Source organism: Saccopteryx bilineata, chromosome 3, assembly GCF_036850765.1.
Source record: "Saccopteryx bilineata isolate mSacBil1 chromosome 3, mSacBil1_pri_phased_curated, whole genome shotgun sequence".
In the NCBI taxonomy this organism is placed as follows: domain Eukaryota; kingdom Metazoa; phylum Chordata; class Mammalia; order Chiroptera; family Emballonuridae; genus Saccopteryx; species Saccopteryx bilineata.
Window position 1 is genome coordinate 132,302,119 of NC_089492.1, and position 18,642 is coordinate 132,320,760.

Consider the following 18,642-nt stretch of genomic DNA (forward strand, 5'->3'; position numbering starts at 1 on the left):
TAAAATTTGATGTAGATTATAATTCTTGTCAATGTTATATAAAGTCCTCAGCAAACACAGCTTCAATCTCCCCTTACGCCGCGTCTAACTCCTCAACAAAAACCTGGGGCTTCTCCGGATCTTATGTTGCTTTCTGGACCTCACATTCTTAATCCTTTCAAGGACGTGTCAGCAATGCTCAGTCTAAGGAGAAAGGATTCTCAAAACATTGCTCTCAGCTGAAAGGGACTGGCAGATAGCCGGCCTTCAGACCATGATTCATAGACTAGAAATGTGCTCATCTCCTCTGCCCTGCTACAATAACTATTCGCTCCCTAACTCCAAGTCAGGATGCAGACCCAGGATGTAAGACCCGTCTTTTCTGGACCATTCAAGAAGGGCTTTTCAAAGGGGTGGCACTTACGTTGAATGGGTAAGATTATACCACTTCTAGCACTCATGGCTGACATTTATTTCAAAATGCCTTTGCTCAGTTTTTCAAAATGCAGCTCTTTCCCTATCTTCATCAAATTTTCCTGGGGCATCTGTTAAAATTGCAAATTCCTGCACTTCACTCAGACCATTTTACCTGATCTCTGAGGGCCAGGTTAAACAAACACCCATGTGGATTCTTAAGTTCACAGGATATGAGAACCACAGAGAATTCTGATAATGAACAAACATCGGGACTTATTTAACTTAGCCTCAAAATACTTGGATAGTACATGGAGAGTGTTGTTTTTATTTTCTTCTCTTTCTTTTTAACCATCAAACCCAAACCACTTCTCTGAATGTAATTTCAGCCACATGCTCAAGACATACAATAAAGCAGAGCTGAGCTGCTCGGGTGGGGGTGAGGAGTAAAAACTGATGTTTCATTTGCTGACTCCCGCCTTCAGCAAACTTTCACACTTCCCTGCCCTGAAAAGCAGATTTGGGGGTTTGATGGATGTGGTTTGAATCAGACACTCATTTAGCTAAGTAAAAATAACTTTGAACTCAGTGTTCTTTCCACAGACCGGGAGCAATAACTCCAACACACAGAGTTTTTGTGAGCGCAGTCTTTTTATTTATAAATATATATGAGGTCTACCGGAAAGTTCTGTCCGTTTTTGGAATAAAACAAAATATAATTTTTTTACTGTCAATAAACTTTATTAAATAATATAATTGCCATTATTATTAATAATTTCTTGCCAGCATGAGGGCAATTTGTATATCCCAATTTTGAAAAATGTTTTATCTTTTGATGCAAAAAATTGAACCAGTGCTTGTTTGATATCTTCTTCATTTTTGAATTTTTTGCCCTTCAAAAAATTTTGTAAGGACAAAAACAAGTGATAGTCGGAGGGTGCTAAGTCTGGGGAAATGGTGGATGCGACAGACATGCTTCTGTAGCATTTCTTCCTTGTTGAAATTCATAAAAATTACAGTGGCATAAACGAACTTTATCAGTAGCCATGGGTACACTATCGCTTCACACATAAGACTAACGTGAATCAACTTTGTTTTAGTTAATTTGCTACGTCAGTATGTATACATTAAGTGATAAAAATAGAGAGGCACACATGTGCCAAATAAACATGTGCTTATGTGACGAAACTTGTGATAGAAACGGACAGAACTTTTCAGTAGACCTTATATATAGATATAGGTATAGATAGATAGATAGATAGATAGATAGATAGATAGATATACACACACACATACACACACACACGGGGATAAAGAGAGAGTCAGAGAGAGGGACAGACAGGAACAGACAGGAATGGAGAGAGATGAGAAGCATCAATCATCAGTTTCTCGTTGCGACACCTTAGTTGTTCATTGATTGCTCTCTCATATATGCCTTGACTGCGGGCCTTCAGCAGACTGAGTAACCCCCTGCTTGAGCCAGCGACCTTGGGTCCAAGCTGGTTGAGCTTTTTGCTCAAGCCAGATGAGTCCACGCTCAAGTTGGCAACCTCGGGGTCTCGAACCAGGGTCCTTCCGCATCCCAGTCCGACGCTCTATCCACTGCACCACTGCCTGGTCAGGCATGAGCGCAGTCTTAATCTGAAGGCATCCCCTTTGTTGACTGGTGCTGAGGCCCCTCAGAGGGACAGGCAGGGAATAGACTTAATTGATTACTATTTAGTTAGATGTCTACCACTTCAAAGATGTGTTCACTACAGAATTTTGTCCCTACACTCACATTTTTTTTGACAAACTGGTCTAAGGAATGTTACAGGTGTAAGCTAAAATCTGGCCTGTATTTGGTTATTAAAGTAATATATATATATATATATATATATATATATATATATATATATATTGTATTTTTCTGAAGCTGGAAATGGGGAGAGACAGTCAGACAGACTCCCACATGCACCCAACCGGGATCCACCCGGCATGCCCACCAGGGGGCGATGCTCTGCCCCTCTGGGGCATTGCTCTGCTGCGACCAGAGCCACTCCAACGCCTGGGGCAGAGGCCGAGGAGCCATCCCCAGTGCCCGGGCCATCTTTGCTCCAATGGAGCCTTGGCTGCGGGAGGGGAAGAGAGAGACAGAGAGAAAGGAGAGGGGAGGGGTGGAGAAGCAGATGGGTGCCTCTCCTGTGTGCCCTGGCCGGGAATCGAACCCGGGACTTCTGCACGCCAGGCCGACGCTCCACCACTGAGCCAACCGGCCAGGGCCAAAGTAATATTTTTTAATTTAGAGACTAGAATTTTCTTTAAAAAATACTAATAATAAATCCAAGGAGCTTTTACTTAGATAAAAATAAATAAATAAATAGCCTGACCAGACAGTGGCACAGTGGATAGAGTGTTGCACTGGAATGCAGAGATCCGAGGTTCGAGACCCCGAGGTCGCCAACTTGAGTGTGGGCTCATCTGGTTTGATCGTGGGCTCACCAGTTTAAGCGCAGGGTTGCTGGCTTGAGTGTGGGATCACATACATGACCCCATGGTCACTGGCTTGAACCCAAAGGTCTCTGGCTTGAGCCCAAGGTCGCTGGCTTGAGCCTAAGGTCACTGGCTTGAGCAAGGGGTCACTTGCTCTGCTCTAGCCCCCAGGTCAAGGCACATATGAGAAAGCAATCAATGAATAACTAAGGTGCTGCAACGAAGAATTGATGCTTCTCATCTTTCTCCCTTTCTGTCTGTCTGTCCCTATCTGTCCCTTTCTCTGTCTCTCTCTGTCTTTGTCAATAAATAAACAAACAAACAAACACAATTCATTTCAAAGTGTTTCCCAGGAGCGTGTTTTGCACAGGTAGGGGAAAGTGACATGACTATCCTGTGAGGGGTTATTTCTAATGTGTTACTTGAGAGACATTTCTAGGCTTGCAGCTCACCGGGTGGGGTGACAACAAGCAGTGATGCTGACAGCACAGCGCTGGCCTGGCCTGTGTCACCCACTCTGTGGTTGTTCTTTCTTCGCCAAGTGAGGGGGAGAGAACACAACCTAAGTCAGTTTCTGCTCAAATTTTACCTTGTTTACTTAGCTGTTCAATCTGGACATTTTCTTCCCTTTTAAAAGATTATCAAGAGATTTGATGTTTTCTTGTATACTCTGTTTAATTCATTTATTGTTACATTTTTAAAATCACAAGTGCATCTTTGCTAATAATATCAAAACATATAAATATTGTAGTTTCCTCTGCAAAATTAAAAAATTAGGCAATATTTTTTCCTACAGGTTTAATTTTGTGTGATAGTACAGCATTTTATTTATCCACTTAAGGAATCACATAATATCATTGACTTCCATAATAGTGAACACTTGGCTTAAAAATACTGCCCAAGATTTCCTCGGATTTCGTTTCCTGAGCAAGGGAAGTGTGAGCTCTCATTGCCTAGCAGAGTTCCCAGCCTACTAGCAACTCACTATACATTTTTTTTTTTTTGCATTCTCTGAAGTTGGAAACGGGGAGGCAGTCAGAGAGACTCCCGCATGCACCTGACAGGGATCCACCCGGCATGCGCACCAGGGGGCAATGCTTTGCCCATCTGGGGCATTGCTCTGTTGCAACCAGAGCCATTCTAGCACCTGAGGCAGAGGCCATGGAGCAATCCTCAGTGCCTGGGCCAACCTTGCTCCAATGGAGCCTTGGCTGCGGGAGGGGAAGAGAGAGACAGAGAGGAAGGAGAGGGGGAGGGGTGGAGAAGCAGATGGACGCCTCTCCTGTGTGCCCTGGCCGGGAATTGAACCCGGGACTCCTGCACGCCAGGCCGATGCTCCACCACTGACCACTGAGCCAACCAGCCAGGGCCTCAATATACATTTAATTAACTGAATAACATATAACTAATAAATATATGATGGAGCAATGTAAAGAGCCCTGAAATATGACACAGCTCGGGGAACAGGGAGTGTTCTGAGCTCGGGGTTGAATGTGGGTATTCTGCTGGGGGGCAAAAGGAGCCTTTGCAGACATGCTGATGCTCATTTTGCTTCCTGTATCATAAGTAAGAAAGTTCTTTGTCTCTGACCTAGGCTACTCATGTCTTGTACTGGTGTCTTAAAACACGCTAACTTATTCACTTGTATTTGGGATAAAATCAAATCCCAGTTCCTTCTCGTATGTGTTACTTTTGTGATAGCAAACTAATTGACATTATTATAAAATTGGAAAAGATCCTTCTATAGCAGATTGCTTTTTTCCATCCACAATTCTCTAAGTAACATTGATTAAAATGCATTGACATGTTTCTATAAAGATACCTTCAAACACAGAAAATGGGAGCCTAAGTTGTTAAGGGTTTTTTTGGTTTGTTTTGTGACAAAGACACAGAGAGACAGAGAGAGGGACAGACAGGGACAGACAGACAGGAAGGGAGAGAGATGAGAAGTATCAATTCTTCATTGCGGCTCCTTAGTTGTTCATTGACTGCTTTCTCATATGTGCCTTGATGGAGGGGGGCTACAGCAGAGCAAGTGACCCCTTAATCAAGCCAGCAACCTTGGGCTCAAGCCAGCAACCTTTGGGCTCAAGCCAGTGAACATGGGATCATGTCTATGTGACCCATGTGCTCAAGCTGGTGAGCCTGTGCTCAAGCTGGCAACCTTGGGGTTTCACACTTAATCTTAGCCAAAAGGCCGAGAAGTTTCAAACCTGGATCCTCCGCGTCCCAATCTGAAGCTCCACTGCACCGCCACCTGGTCAGGCTAGGTTTTTGGAATATTTCTTTTCAGGTAAGAAAACCTATTTCTCAAGCTAGTATTTCTTATATCTCAACAAAATTAACTTTTCTAGTAAAAATAATTCTCCTGGATAACCTGGGGCTGATCACGGCAGCCATCTCTTTCCATGTTGGCATCCTGCAGTCATTTCTCTATCTCTTGTCCTGTGTACCTAACAGTGGGCACTGGACTTGGCCCACATATTCTGCGTTACTCCCCCACCCACCCCAACTCCATTCTTCAGTAGCACTGGTTCTGCTAATCTCTAGGTCCAGGGGCTTCAACCTCACCTCTAAATATTGATCTTTACCCTTTTCTCCCCAGGGAGAATTATAATCTCCTTATGGTCCTAAAACCCACAAGTTTTGGACAAAACAGGGGGTAGAAGGACGGGAGGGCAACTCACATCTTTAGAAACACGAAGGAAGCCTGCCTGTGTATAGGGGTGGGAAAGGAAGCTCACTGAGATAAATTAGTTGTATCCCAGCAAGTTTCTCTGTAACATCTGTATTCAATGTTTTCAGTACCTCAACTCCCATATGCTCTCTAAAAGCATAAATATAGTACATACATACACACATACCAGCATGTGGCTTCTTACTAAACAGTGCTCACTAAGATGATCAATGAACTCTGAGCTATATCAAAAGCAGTTGTTGGTTTCATCTGACCAGACATCACAGGACTTTTGGCACTTGTTTGACCACCTTCTTCTTTCTCTTCTTGTTCATCAGCTCACTAACACATACAGGTTTCCTTCTCCTCTCTCTGTCTGCTCCTTCTCTGGATCCTTCACTGTTCATTTCCACCTGTATGTCCCTTAGAAGTTGCTTTTCTTCAGGGCTCTGTCCTAGGCCCCCTTCCTATCTCACATCTCAGCCCCTTCTGAGTGGCCTCCTTATTTCTATCGTTTCAGTAACCACTGCCCTCATCCAGGCCTCTCTCCTGAGATCCAGACTCCCCTCAGGCTTTCTAGTGGCTTCCTCTGCTTACATATGACATCTGCACCCCAAGCTCAATGATTCCAAAGGCCACAGACTCTCCCGATATACCTGCTCTTCCTCCCATGTTATTTATATTTAAGTTAGCAACATGTCTCTTTTGGAATATTCCAATGGTTTTCTGCCTCCTACCCATTTTCTAAGTGCAACTAGAATGATCTTTCAAATTTTACTTAGTAGTATATATCAAGTGTCAGGCCCTGTACTGGGCATAGAGGATGTAATAATGAGCAAACTAGGGAAGAATCCTAATGTCACAAGAACCTGGAGCAGGGTGATTTCATAGAACACTTTCTTTCCTTGACTGAGCACCAAATAATATTGATCATATTCTCTTTTTTCTGAGTGTAAAATATAGAAGTGTAATACTTAAAGTTCTATTTCTGTAATCAGCTCACACAGTGGTAGAACTGGCCCCATGGTCTTTGATTTTGCTCTAAGTTGTTTAGTGGAATATTTAAAGCACCTGTTTGTTCTTCACTCTCGGATAAGTTCAGAGTAGCTGGATGGATGTTGGGTAAACAGGACCATGGGAGAAAAATGAGATAAGATTTTTCAGTCTTGTTTTTCCAGTTTTGTAAAACTTTAAAAACCATTCCTTCGCCTGACTGGGTGGTGGCGCAGTGGATAGAGCGTCGGACTGGGATGTGGAAGACCCAGGTTCGAGACCCCAAGGTTGCCAGCTTGAGCGAGGGTTCATCTTGTTGAGCAAAAGCTCACCAGCTTGAGCCCAAGGTCGCTGGCTCAAGCAAGGGGTCACTGAAGGCCTGCGGTCAAGGCACGTATGAGAAAGCAATGAATGAACAATTAAGGTGTTGAAATGCACAAGGAAAAACTAATGATTGATGCTTCTCATCTCTCCATTCCTGTCTGTCTGTCCCTGTCTATCCCTCTCTCTGACTCTGTCTCTGTAAAAAAATAAAATAAAAAAATAAAAACAAAAACAAAACAAAAAAAAACCATTCCTTCATCCTCAAAAAGGTGAGGCAGCAAGAATGGCTTGGAATCATTCACTGATCCTGCTCTCCTCCTGTGAAGGTTTGTACTTTTTTTTTCCTCTATCCTTACCCATAGAACCAGTCCCAGAAAGAGTGATGACTAAGCTGTTCTGGGCATAGTTTGTCCAGAAAACACTTCACCACTGCCAGTCACAATTGTCTTTGTCTCTCCTCTATTTTTCTCTTAAGGGCTCGATGTCTACTCTTTGGATTGGCAGAAAAAGCCTACAATGTACTGATCTGAAATTTTGGTTGTATAATTCCTTGTTATTATATGATAAATTCTTATCAAGGAAGCTGGAGTTAAAATGGAAGACCCTGTCTCTCTCACAGTACCTTGAATCATTCAAAACATAGCCTTTTTTTCTCAGGCTGATTTAAGAGTTCATGTATATTCAAGATGGCAAAGTAGCATGTAAGAGAGGCTGTAGAGAGAGGTTGGTTGCCTTTTGAGAACTTGATTTTTATTCATTGTAAACAGAAAACTATGGAAAGCTTTAAATTAGAAAAAGACAAGGACTAGGTTTGCATTTTATACCATCCGTTTAGCTTCTTATGTGAAGGAGGGTGGGAACTGGAGGAACTGGAAGCAGGAAGACCAATGAGAAAGGCAGTTGCAGTGGTTTGCAGTGATCCTGAGCTGAAATGATGGTGACTTAGATTAAAGCTGTGGATGGGAAGATGATGAAGTATAAGGATTCTTGAGATATTTAATGGTACCAGCTGTAATTTTTGGAACTTTACCTAGGGAGAACAGGAAGGAACCAAGGATGGCACTAAGATTTTTTGGCTTTAAGCAACAGATTAGATGTTGAAGTCATTCCTTAAGATAGTGAATATGCCTGACCAGGCGGTGGCGCAGTGGATAGAGCATCGGACTGGGATGCAGAGGACCCAGGTTCAAGACCCCGAGGTAGCCAGCTTGAGCACGGGCTCATCTGGTTTGAGCAACCAGCTTGGACCCAAAGTCCCTGGCTTTAGCAAGGGGTTATTCAGTCTCCTGAAGGCCCGCGGTCAAGGCCCATATAAGAAAGCAATCAATGAACAACTAAGGTGTCACAATGCACAACGAAAAACTAATGATTGATGCTTCTCATCTCTCCGTTCCTGTCTATCTGTCCCTATCTATCCCTCTCTCTGACTCTTTCTCTGTCCTCTGTCTCTGTTAAAAAAAAAAAAAGATAGTGAATACTGAAGAAAAGATTTAGAGAACTTGATGCATTCAATATGGACTGTTGAGTTTCAGATACTTTGGGAAATCAATTCAACTGTAATGACCAGTAAATAATAAAATAAATCATGTCACTCTGAGGGTGAAATCCTTCCAGGGGCTCACTATTTTAAGGGTACAAATTCTGAATTTCTTAACAAGACAAAATTAATTTACCTTTTTTTGGTTCCATCTCTGCCACCTAACCCCACCCATGGATGTCCATTGCAAACTCAATTTTAGTTCCTCAAAGGGGTAATGCTCTCTGTCATCTCAGGGACTTTGTGCCTGCCGCCTGTCCTGTTGTAATTGGTAGTTACACAGACACTAACAGAACAAGGACTATAGGCTGAACACAGGAGGTCACCAGGACTGAAAACCCCAGGTACCTAACAATGGCAAAACTGGGAAGACAAGAATCTTGCCCTCAGGTTGGTCTTTCCTTTCCTGGTATATTTCTAGTCTTGCAGAATAAAAATTCCTGTAGCAGAAGAATAAACAAGGGGGCCAGAGAATAGCCCCAGCAGGAGAATGTGTAACTTTTGTCAACTGTACTAAAATCTATTTTATGCTTTCTACAGACATGAAGATGGATTGAAATACTACCACTATTTTTTTTTTTTTTTTTTTTTTTTTTTGGTATTTTTCTGAAGCTGGAAACGGGGAGAGACAGTCAGACAGACTCCTGCATGCGCCCGACTGGGATCCACCCGGCACGCCCACCAGGGGTGAAGCTCTGCCCACCAGGGGGCGATGCTCTGCCCCTCCGGGCGTCTCTTTGCGCAACCAGAGCCACTCTAGCGCCTGGGGCAGAGGCCAAGGAGCCATCCCCATCGCCCGGGCCATCTCTGCTCCAATGGAGCCTTGGCTGTGGGAGGGGAAGAGAGAGACAGAGAGGAAGGGGGGGGGTGGAGAAGCAAATGGGCGCTTCTCCTATGTGCCCTGGCCGGGAATCGAACCCGGGTCCCCCGCACGCCAGGCCAACGCTCTACCGCTGAGCCAACTGGCCAGGGCCCACTAATGTATCTTATATAATTTGCTTTTGCCTTTTCTCCAAGGATACTTGGCTAAGAAATTGTTTTGCATAATTAGTATGATTGATCACTCATAAAATCCGGGAGTAGACCAGATGTCCTGATATCAATCAAGAGATCTCTGGGACAGTACAACCTGACCGGATAATCTGAAGGGACACTTGTCAAAATCTTTGAAGACAATCCTGAAAAAAGTTCACTGTCTCCATCCTTGCTTGGCTAATCACATAGGTTATGATTTTAACTGTTACCAACCACCCTGAAATCATTATAAAAGGCCCAGCCTAAAAAGCGGTGTTAAGAAGGCTAATTGCCTTCTCAGATTGCTGGCCATCTGATCAAAAGCGCGTTGTCCCAATTTAATCCTTGTCTCTGCTTACTAAATGTGCATGTGACAGGAAGCATGATTTTCCCGTTGCAGTCTCAGGACCTATTTTATTTTCCTTGCATTCCACAAAGAGTGAAAGTTAGGTAAGGTAACTGGATAAAACGGTGGGTTAAAGACAACCTCATCCACGCCCTTGCTGAGTTACAGTATAATGGTGTAGTTAGACACTAATCCAATAACTACACAGATAACTAAAAGTTAAGTTAAGCACTAAAATTGCAAATCATACAAGAGCTGTGAACAGAAGGTACCTATTAAGAAGGATCAAAGCTCATAATAGGGATATGCCCTATGGAAGACTCGCCTGAGAAAGTGAAGATTGAGTTGATTCAAAGAGGGAGAAAAGCTTTCTAGGATGCTTGTATAAGGGTATAACTTGGTATATTACAGCGAATTAGAGAAATAGTCACTTTTATTAAAGGTCCAAGCAAAGTTAACGACTAGAGAAGGGAAAAATATCGCTATTTTGACCCACAGCCGCTGCCATAGGGCCGTAGACTGCCGCGATTTCATCGCACTGGTTACTGGGAGTTGTAGTCTCTACCTGCATGAGCGGATATGGCGGCCTCTACTGCAGGCTGCTGTGGAACAGCAATGATCCTGACCCGGAGCGTTGGGGCCGCCAGGGCGCTGCTCCCCGCGCCGGCCTCTGTTGCCTGCCGTAAGTGGAGCGCGGCCTGACGCCAGGGTACGGAAGAGGCGCAGGGCCAGGCTGGCGGTGGGCGAGCCTGGAAGCCCAGGGCGACCTCGGCGGAGGCCCCTCGTGGGACCGCGAGCCGCGGGAGGTTGCAGGGTTCCCTGGGAGCTCTGGGCGGGCCCGAGCAGTCCGGACCTCTGTTGTCTGTTCCCGCAGGGGCCCAAGCGGGGCCGGGCCGGCAGCAGAGCAGTGGACCTTCCCAGTCCGGCGGGTTCCAGCCGCCCCCCAAGCCTGTCATCGTGGACAAGCGCCTCCTCCAGCGCCGGGAAACCAGGTGAGGCCGGGACAGCGCCGATTCTGCGCCTGGGGTGGGGGTGCGGTGGCGGCGGGGGGTCTGCGCTCGCGCACCTGTGCTCGCCTCAGGTCTCGTTTCTGGAGTGGGGCTGGGACCCCGCTGCACTCTCTCGGCTGCGGAGTCGGTGAGCCCGCGTCTGTGCAGCGCGCCCAACTCGGGCTTGTCCTCGCCTCTCCGCAGCGGGGCCGAACTCTCTTTGCAGTCTTTCTAAATCAGAACTTCAAGTAGGGATTCCCCACGTTTGAAGCTCTTTCCACCGGCGTTTGGCCTCTATCAGGAGTTTTTCTCCGAAGCGTGTCTTACTTTACCAGATTACGTTCAGGAGCCGGTCTTTCCTCGCCTGGGTGGAAGTGGATTAGCCAGGACTCGCCGTGGTTTAGTTTCCTGGCAAATGAGGGACAGCGGTAAAAATTTCTGCTAATTGGGATTTGAAATTTGTTCAAAACGCTGTGCTTAAAACCCTGGCACACTTAAAAGACTGGTAGTAACTTCGGAGATGCGTGTAAATTTCGATGATTTAGGATTTGCAGAAAGTGTTTCTGTAGACCTAATTAAAAAGCCAGTTTGGGGGAGGGAAGCTCGGTGGGGTTGCATTACAGGCTTTCTCTGAAGGGGCTCTAGGTTGATGTTTGGATTATGTGTGCATTTGTCTACGTGTGTTTAACATTTCAAATGTTCTGTGGTTCTGAGTTGAAATAAAGTTGAGTTTATGGAACTTGAAATTAAATTTTTTTAAGGGGGAAAAGGAGTATCTCCCCTGAATCACAGCATTTTAATGTAATTCATTAAAATGGGATGTAAATTGTATAACTATTTGGAAAACAATTTAACACAATTTAGTAAGTTTGAGGTTGTTTATACTTTTCTACCTAGAAGGGTATAAAACTTAAAGAATAAGTACAAGAAGATATGGAAAAATTAAGAAGCTGAGTAGATAGCCACCAGTGGGTGGACTGTTATACAGTAGTGAAAAATGAATGAATGAAAGCTAATAAGGTGAACTTCACAAATATATGTGTAAGAAAGCAACCTGCAGAAGAATTGATATACGTAGTATGATAGCATTCTTTTATTCCCAGGCATACAAGCGTATATAAAGTATAAAAAAATGTACAGGGGAAATTTTTTTTTTCACAGAGCAGTCAGACCAACTTAGCTTTCCCAATAAATCTGCAGCTCTTTATGTGCCGCCTGATGTGGCAAAATAAGATCCCATCATCACCTCTGTAATGTTTTTACCCAAAATATTAACTTTGGTCTAGGAATAATAAATCCAAATTCCAGGAATGGTCTTTGGACTCTTCAAAAAGGTTAGTGTTATAAAAATACAAAGATGGGGAATAGTTCTTGTTTAAGAGACTGAAGAGACTAACAGCCAGATACAGTTTGCAACAAACAGCTCTAAGAGACCTTTTCCAGGACATTTAGATATGTTTAAATACAAACTATAAATCAGATTATATTATTCATGAAGTTCTTAGGTATTATAAAAGGATCATGATGAATGTAGGAAAATGTGCTTTTTTTTTTTTGTATTTTTCTGAAGTGAGAAGAGGGGAGGCAAAGAGTCAGACTCCCGCATGTGCCTGACCAGGATCCACCCGGCATGCCCACCAGGGGGCACTGCTCGGCCCATCTGGGGCATTGCTCCATTGCAACCAGAGCCAGTCTAGCAGCTGAAGCAGAGGCCATGGAGCCATCCTTAGTGCCCAGGGCCAACTTTGCTCCAGTGGAGCTTTGGCTGTGGTAGAAGAGAGGATAGAGAGGAAGGAGACGGGGGAAGGGTGGAGAAGTAGATGGGTGCTTTTCCTGTGTGCCCTGGCTGGGAATCGAACCCGGGACTTGCACACGCCAGGCCAATGCTCTCCCACTGAGTTAGCTGGCCAGGGCTTTGTGCTTATTCTTAGCAGACACCTTCTAAAGTATTGGGTGATGAAATGCCTTGTCATTTTCGAATAGTTCAGGAAAAAAGTGAATTTATATGTAAAGTAAACATGGCAGAATGTTGGCAGTAGGTGAAACTAGGTGAAGTAGTATATTGGGTGTTGTATTACTATTTCAACTTTTGGTAGGTTTGGAAATTGTCAAAGGGAATTGAGAAAAAGGAAGAAATTCATAGGCATGATCTATCACCAAATTTAGCTAATTACATCATAGTCATTATAGAGGTAGAGAGGGGTACACAGGGGCTTTAACCGTATTGATAACTTATTTCTTGAGATGAGTAATAGGGACATGAATTTATTGTAATGCCATTTACCCTTTTCTCTAGATGATTTTTATTTTTAACCAGTGAGACAGAGACAGGAAGGAAAGAGATGAGAAGCATCAACACAAAGTTGAGTTACATTAATTGTTCATTGATTGCTTCTCATAGGTGCCTTGACGGGGGCAGGGGGAGCTCCAGCCGAGCCAGTGACCTTTGGGCTCAAGCCTGCGACCATGGGGTCATGTCTATGATCCCACCCTCAAGCTGGGGAGCTCGCGCTCAAGCTGTCAACCTCAGGGTTTTGAACCTGGGTCCTTAGCATCCCAGGTTGATGCTCTAGCCACTGCACCAATGCCTGGTCAGGCTCTATTAAATATTTTATAATCAGTTTAAAGTCTGTTAAATAGACCAGGGAGATTATTTTTAAAGTCTGTTTGGAATCTGAGATGTATGTTTATATCTTTTCCAACATAATTTATTATAACATGTACAGCTCAACATGAGGCCTGTGGTATGGTTACAGTCTTTGGAGTCTGATATTTAAATTTTGACTTGATAAGTTTATAGCTAATATAATAAGTTAATTAGTTATCCTCTCTAAGCTTCATTTTCTTCATCTGTAAAAGGAGATAATGACACCAAACCCACCTGGTTGTTGTAAGGATTGAATTATGCTACAGATATTTAATAAAGCCTTTAACACAATGCCAGGTGAGTACTCAGTATTATTAGCTGTTTTCATAAGCACTGAAAACAGTTTTAAAAACAAGATCGAGTTTCCTTATTTAGAGAAGGAACAATAAAAAACTTCAAAGTCATAATCTAACTTTCCATCTCTAAAGCTTGCTTTTATTTATTTTTTTCCTTATAGGTTCTTGAGTCCTGAGTTTATTCCTCCAAGAGGAAGAACAAATCCTATGAAATTTTACATAGAAAGAAAAGATATGTTAGAAAGAAGAAAAGTACTCCACATTCCAGAGTTCTATGTTGGTCAGTAAGAGCTGGATGATTTTATTATTAGTAGCTGGAGGGTTAGTTTTCTTGGTATTGATGGTGGATGGTTAGTTTTCTTTACATAGAAAAGATTGCTTTTCATATATCTGGGTTTTGCCCATATGAGGTACTTCTAATATTATACTAAAATCTTTAGGAAGTTACGAAGTTACTTGGAAATGCTATTTATTGTTTGTTTCTGCATCTTATGTAAAAGTTCAGTTCACTTTTGAATTTGTAGGGAGCATTCTTCGTGTTACTACTGCCGACCCATATGCCAATGGGAAAACCAGCCAGTTTCTGGGCATTTGCATCCAGAGATCAGGAAAAGGACTCGGAGCTACTTTTATCCTTAGAAATACTATTGAAGGACAAGGTAGGCTCCATTTTGTTATTTTGATTTTCTGAAAAATGTTATCCCAGGATTTTTTGTTGTCTACATCCTGGGATAAGACATCTGTAACTTGAAAGTGCAAGGGGGGTAGTTCAATCTCCAAAAAGTGTATCACAATTTTGTCTGTTTCTCCATCTCCATGGCTACTGCTCTTGTCTTGCCACTACCTCCTCCTGTGTGCAGCTGTGCAGTGTCACTGGCTTACCAAGTTCCTCTGCCTAGGCCCTTTTCTGGCTTTTTCAAACGTTAACTTTGTTAAGACCCCAGGGCCTTTGCATTTCCCATTCTTTCTGTCTGTAGCGTTCTTGGCCCTGTATAATATCAGTTTAGATGTCATCTTTTCAGAGAGGCTTTCCCTGACCTTATCACAATGCCATCACCCTGTACTTTTCCACTATATGAAATTACCTTGTTGGTTTGCTTATTTATTTTTTGTCAGACACTAGAATGTAAGCTTTATGAGAGAAGAAGGATCTTACCTGTTTGGGTTTTGCTATAGGCACAGCTCCTAAATCAGCTCCAGAACCAGAATAGTATAGGACATGTTAGATTAAACTCTAGATGTTAACATAGATCATCTGTTTTACCATTTATATTTCTTTTGGGATTATTCCAGGAAACTTCAGAATACACTCTTGCCTTTAAGCATTGCATGATACATATGGTATACATTAAACTATTACTTGTAGCATCTTGAAACGCTCAAAGCTGTTTTTAGCTTACCCCTTTGGAAAGCTCCAGAGTGTTAAAAAAAAAACGAGGCTATCTTTTTTTTTTTTTTTTTTTGTATTTTTCTGAAGCTAGAAACGGGGAGAGACAAGTCAGACAGACTCCTGCATGCGCCCGACCGGGATCCACCCGGCATGCCCACCAGGGGGCGACGCTCTGCCTCTCCGGGGTGTCGCTCTGCCGCGACCAGAGCCACTCTAGCGCCTGGGGCAGAGGCCAAGGAGCCATCCCCAGCGCCCGGGCCATCTTTGCTCCAATGGAGCCTTGGCTGCAGGAGGGGAAGAGAGAGACAGAGAGGAAGGCGTGGCGGAGGGGTGGAGAAGCAGATGGGCGCCTCTCCTGTGTGCCCTGGCCGGGAATCGAACCAGGGACTTCTGCACGCCAGGCCGACGCTCTACCACTGAGCCAACCGGCCAGGGCCAAAACTAGGCTATCTTTAAGAGGGCTTCCAAACCAAAGTTAGGATTTAAGAATGTACTTATTCTTTTTTGCATCATTAATCTTGCTGCTCTTAATGTAGAAGATAGAGCTTTATAAGAACAAGAGGGAAATAAAGCACATGGCAGTGTGAAGAATTTACTCAAATTTTATCCACGTTAATACTATCACAGTTGAAGAGATGTTGACTCAATATATTTGTAGAAGACATCCTTCTTTTGAATTTATTGTTCCAATTCATATTTTCTTAATTTTTTTCTATATGTATTTTAATTTATTTCTATTTCTTTCCATCATCTTCATTTTAAAGATTCAAATTTGTGTCGCATTTTCTACGAGCAAAACCCTGTGCTAATTCCTTGATGAAACAGCTTTTACTATGATGGGAGGCTTCTTCAGGAATCTGAATTTAGATTGTAAAAATATGTTTTCTTCTCTTCTCAGGTGTTGAGATTTGCTTTGAACTTTATAATCCTAGAATCCAGGAGATCCAAGTGGTCAAATTGGAGAAACGGCTGGATGACAGCCTGCTATACTTACGAGATGCCCTTCCTGTGTACAGCACTTTTGATATTAATATGAAGCCAGAGGTACTAGAATCTAACCAAGAAGTTCCTGTGAATCAGGTATAACTTGTACATTTGGAACTGAAAGTTCCAGTATAAAATAAGAGTCATTTTAATGAAAACTTTTAGAGGAATTTTGCTTATGACTATCAGCCTACTTTATTCCTTTTTTTTTTTTTTTTTAAATCTTTCTTAGCTGAAAGTGAAAATGAAGCCTAAGCCCTGGTCCAAGCGCTGGGAGCGGCCGAGGTTTAACGTTAAAGGAATCAGGTTTGATCTTTGTTTGACTGAAGAGCAATTGAAAGAAGCTCAGAAGTGGAGTCAGCCATGGCTTGAGTTTGATATGATGAGGGAATGTGATACTTCAACAATTGAAGCTGCAATATGGGATGAAATTGAAGCATCGAAAAAGTCTTGATCTGAAAATGAAAATGTATTTAGTGCCTTGCAGCGGATATACTGGCTCTCAGAGGATTTTCTTAGAGACCAATTTGATTTCATATATAAGGACATAGTTACTAAATCAACTAAGCATTCATTATTTTATGAGTACTGTTTAAAAAACAATTAGCACATTCATTACTAGTAATCAGTTCATTACTTTCAAAGGAGAAATACGCATGCCAGGGAACCAGTGTTTGTTCTGTTACTGGAGGCAAAGCTAGAAAAGAGTCAAACCACCATGGAATCCCCATAGTTAAGCCTGAAATCGGAGCACAGAAGGAGGAAGTAACCCTGACCATCAGGGTCTGCCCCATCAGGCAGGCACAGCCCCACCCCACAGCCCCGGTCAGCAGTGCCAGGATTACAGGCAGAATGTGGTGTCCCTTTGGGTAGGATGTCACCGGGTTTTCCCATCCCCACTCACCTAGTGCCCAGTTCTTCCAGTGAAGCAAGCTGGAGCAAGGGCACGGCCAGGGCCCAGGCAGGACAAGTTGCTCTGCCTTTTGGAGCACTACAGCACAGTGCTCCCGAGGGCACAGTCACCTTGGGAGGCACTGGGCACAGAGCACAGAGGGTGGAAAAGAAGGAATCTGACCCAACTCCCCTGGGCCTTCCAAGCCTCTCCTCCCCACTCACCAGTCCCCCTGAACCAGCCTTGGGAGCCAGGCCAGGAGGCCACAGTGGTGGGGTCATGGCCAGGTCTCCCATGTCCATCACCCTTGGAGAAGACCTAAATCTGTTTCTAAAACCTAAATCAGACTATGCCTTTTTTCTGCTTAAAGTGCTTCCAGAGGTTTCCATCCCCTGTGGAAATAGACTCAAACCCTGATTGACCTGGTAGCCAAGGTTATATCAGCCCTGACCCAGTGCTGTGTCTGTGTAGTTGGGGCTGATGAACATTTTCATCATAACCAGCAGTAAATGTTTATGTTCCTCATGCTCCATTTAAAAGGCAGGAAATGTGTCATGCATTTTAGAATGATGTGCTGATGTCAGAGAAGCAGGACAATGCAGTGGTTCAGACCTGGGCTTAGGCCAGACTGCCTGAGTTGCAGTCTTGGTTTCCCCATGCTGTGTGGCCGTGAGGAAGTTACCTAACCTCCCTGTGCCTCGGTGCTCTGACATACAAAATGGAGGCTAAGTCTCTACCTCACAGGACTATGAAAATTAATGAGTGTTTGGAAATGCTTAGGAGAATGGTACCTAGTAAGCACGTGTTGAGTATTAATAAAATCTATGTACTTATTAAATTAATAAATAAATGCAAACACAGCCTTGACTTCCCAAGTTATATTTGATTGTATTTAGCCCTAAACTTCCCAAGCTGTTTTCCACTGCCCCTCCCACACAGAGACTCCCTCCCCTGCTCGTTTTGTCCTATTCTAGAAAGGAAACCTTTAGTGCTGTGTCTGAGGGACACAGACATCTGCAAACTTGATCTTTCCCTTCCCTAATTCACAGCCAGGCTCACACATTGGTCCACCCATCTCTTGGGTTACTCTCAAACATTTGGTTAAACAGAGATTAAGTTCACTTCTCAGTTGTAAACAGGAGGAGCATGGATCCCATTCCTGAATACACTGCCACTGCTGTTACCACACCGACAACCATGCTCTCTCCTTTGGTGACCCATAGATGGCACCATTTCCTCTGGCTGGGCACAGAGGGAACTTCCATGGTTTAATGTTTTTAGTCAGTCTGGTCCTTGAAATGCTGTAGGACTGGATAGTAGGTAGTTATAATAGAGCCCTGGTTCTCCAGAGACTCCAGATGTCCTCAATAAGTGGAGCTAGTCATCCTAGTCATCTCATCCCTGCCCTCCCTGGGCCAGGGCTCCTGAGACCAGGAAATGTGTCAAGTTGCCAGATTCTCTGAAGAGAGAGAGATAGGTGATGACTTCATGGAAGGGATACAACTGGGGACCTTGTCCCCAAGAAGCTGAGGCAGATGATCAATCTTGGTCCTTAGGACCTAAGCGGAGTGGAGGTGGCGTCTCTCCCACCAGCCAGTGACTGTCAAATACACTAAGCCCTGACAAATTCAGTCCTGAGAGTCTAACTTCTAGAAATGCTAGGAGACCCTCAAAAAAGGAGTCAGGCA

At 43.6% G+C, this 18,642-nt stretch overlaps 1 protein-coding gene across 1 annotated transcript; it reads left to right on the top strand.

The window, feature by feature from the left end:
• The first annotated feature begins 10,320 nt into the window (after positions 1-10,320).
• On the top strand, positions 10,321-17,814 carry MRPL19 (mitochondrial ribosomal protein L19). Its single transcript, XM_066267484.1, has 6 exons — positions 10,321-10,438; positions 10,631-10,748; positions 13,850-13,968; positions 14,213-14,347; positions 15,977-16,158; positions 16,295-17,814. Exons 1-6 carry the CDS (start codon positions 10,336-10,338, stop codon positions 16,514-16,516), a joined length of 879 nt encoding a protein of 292 aa, XP_066123581.1. The 5' UTR covers positions 10,321-10,335; the 3' UTR covers positions 16,517-17,814.
• The last annotated feature ends 828 nt before the right edge of the window (positions 17,815-18,642 follow it).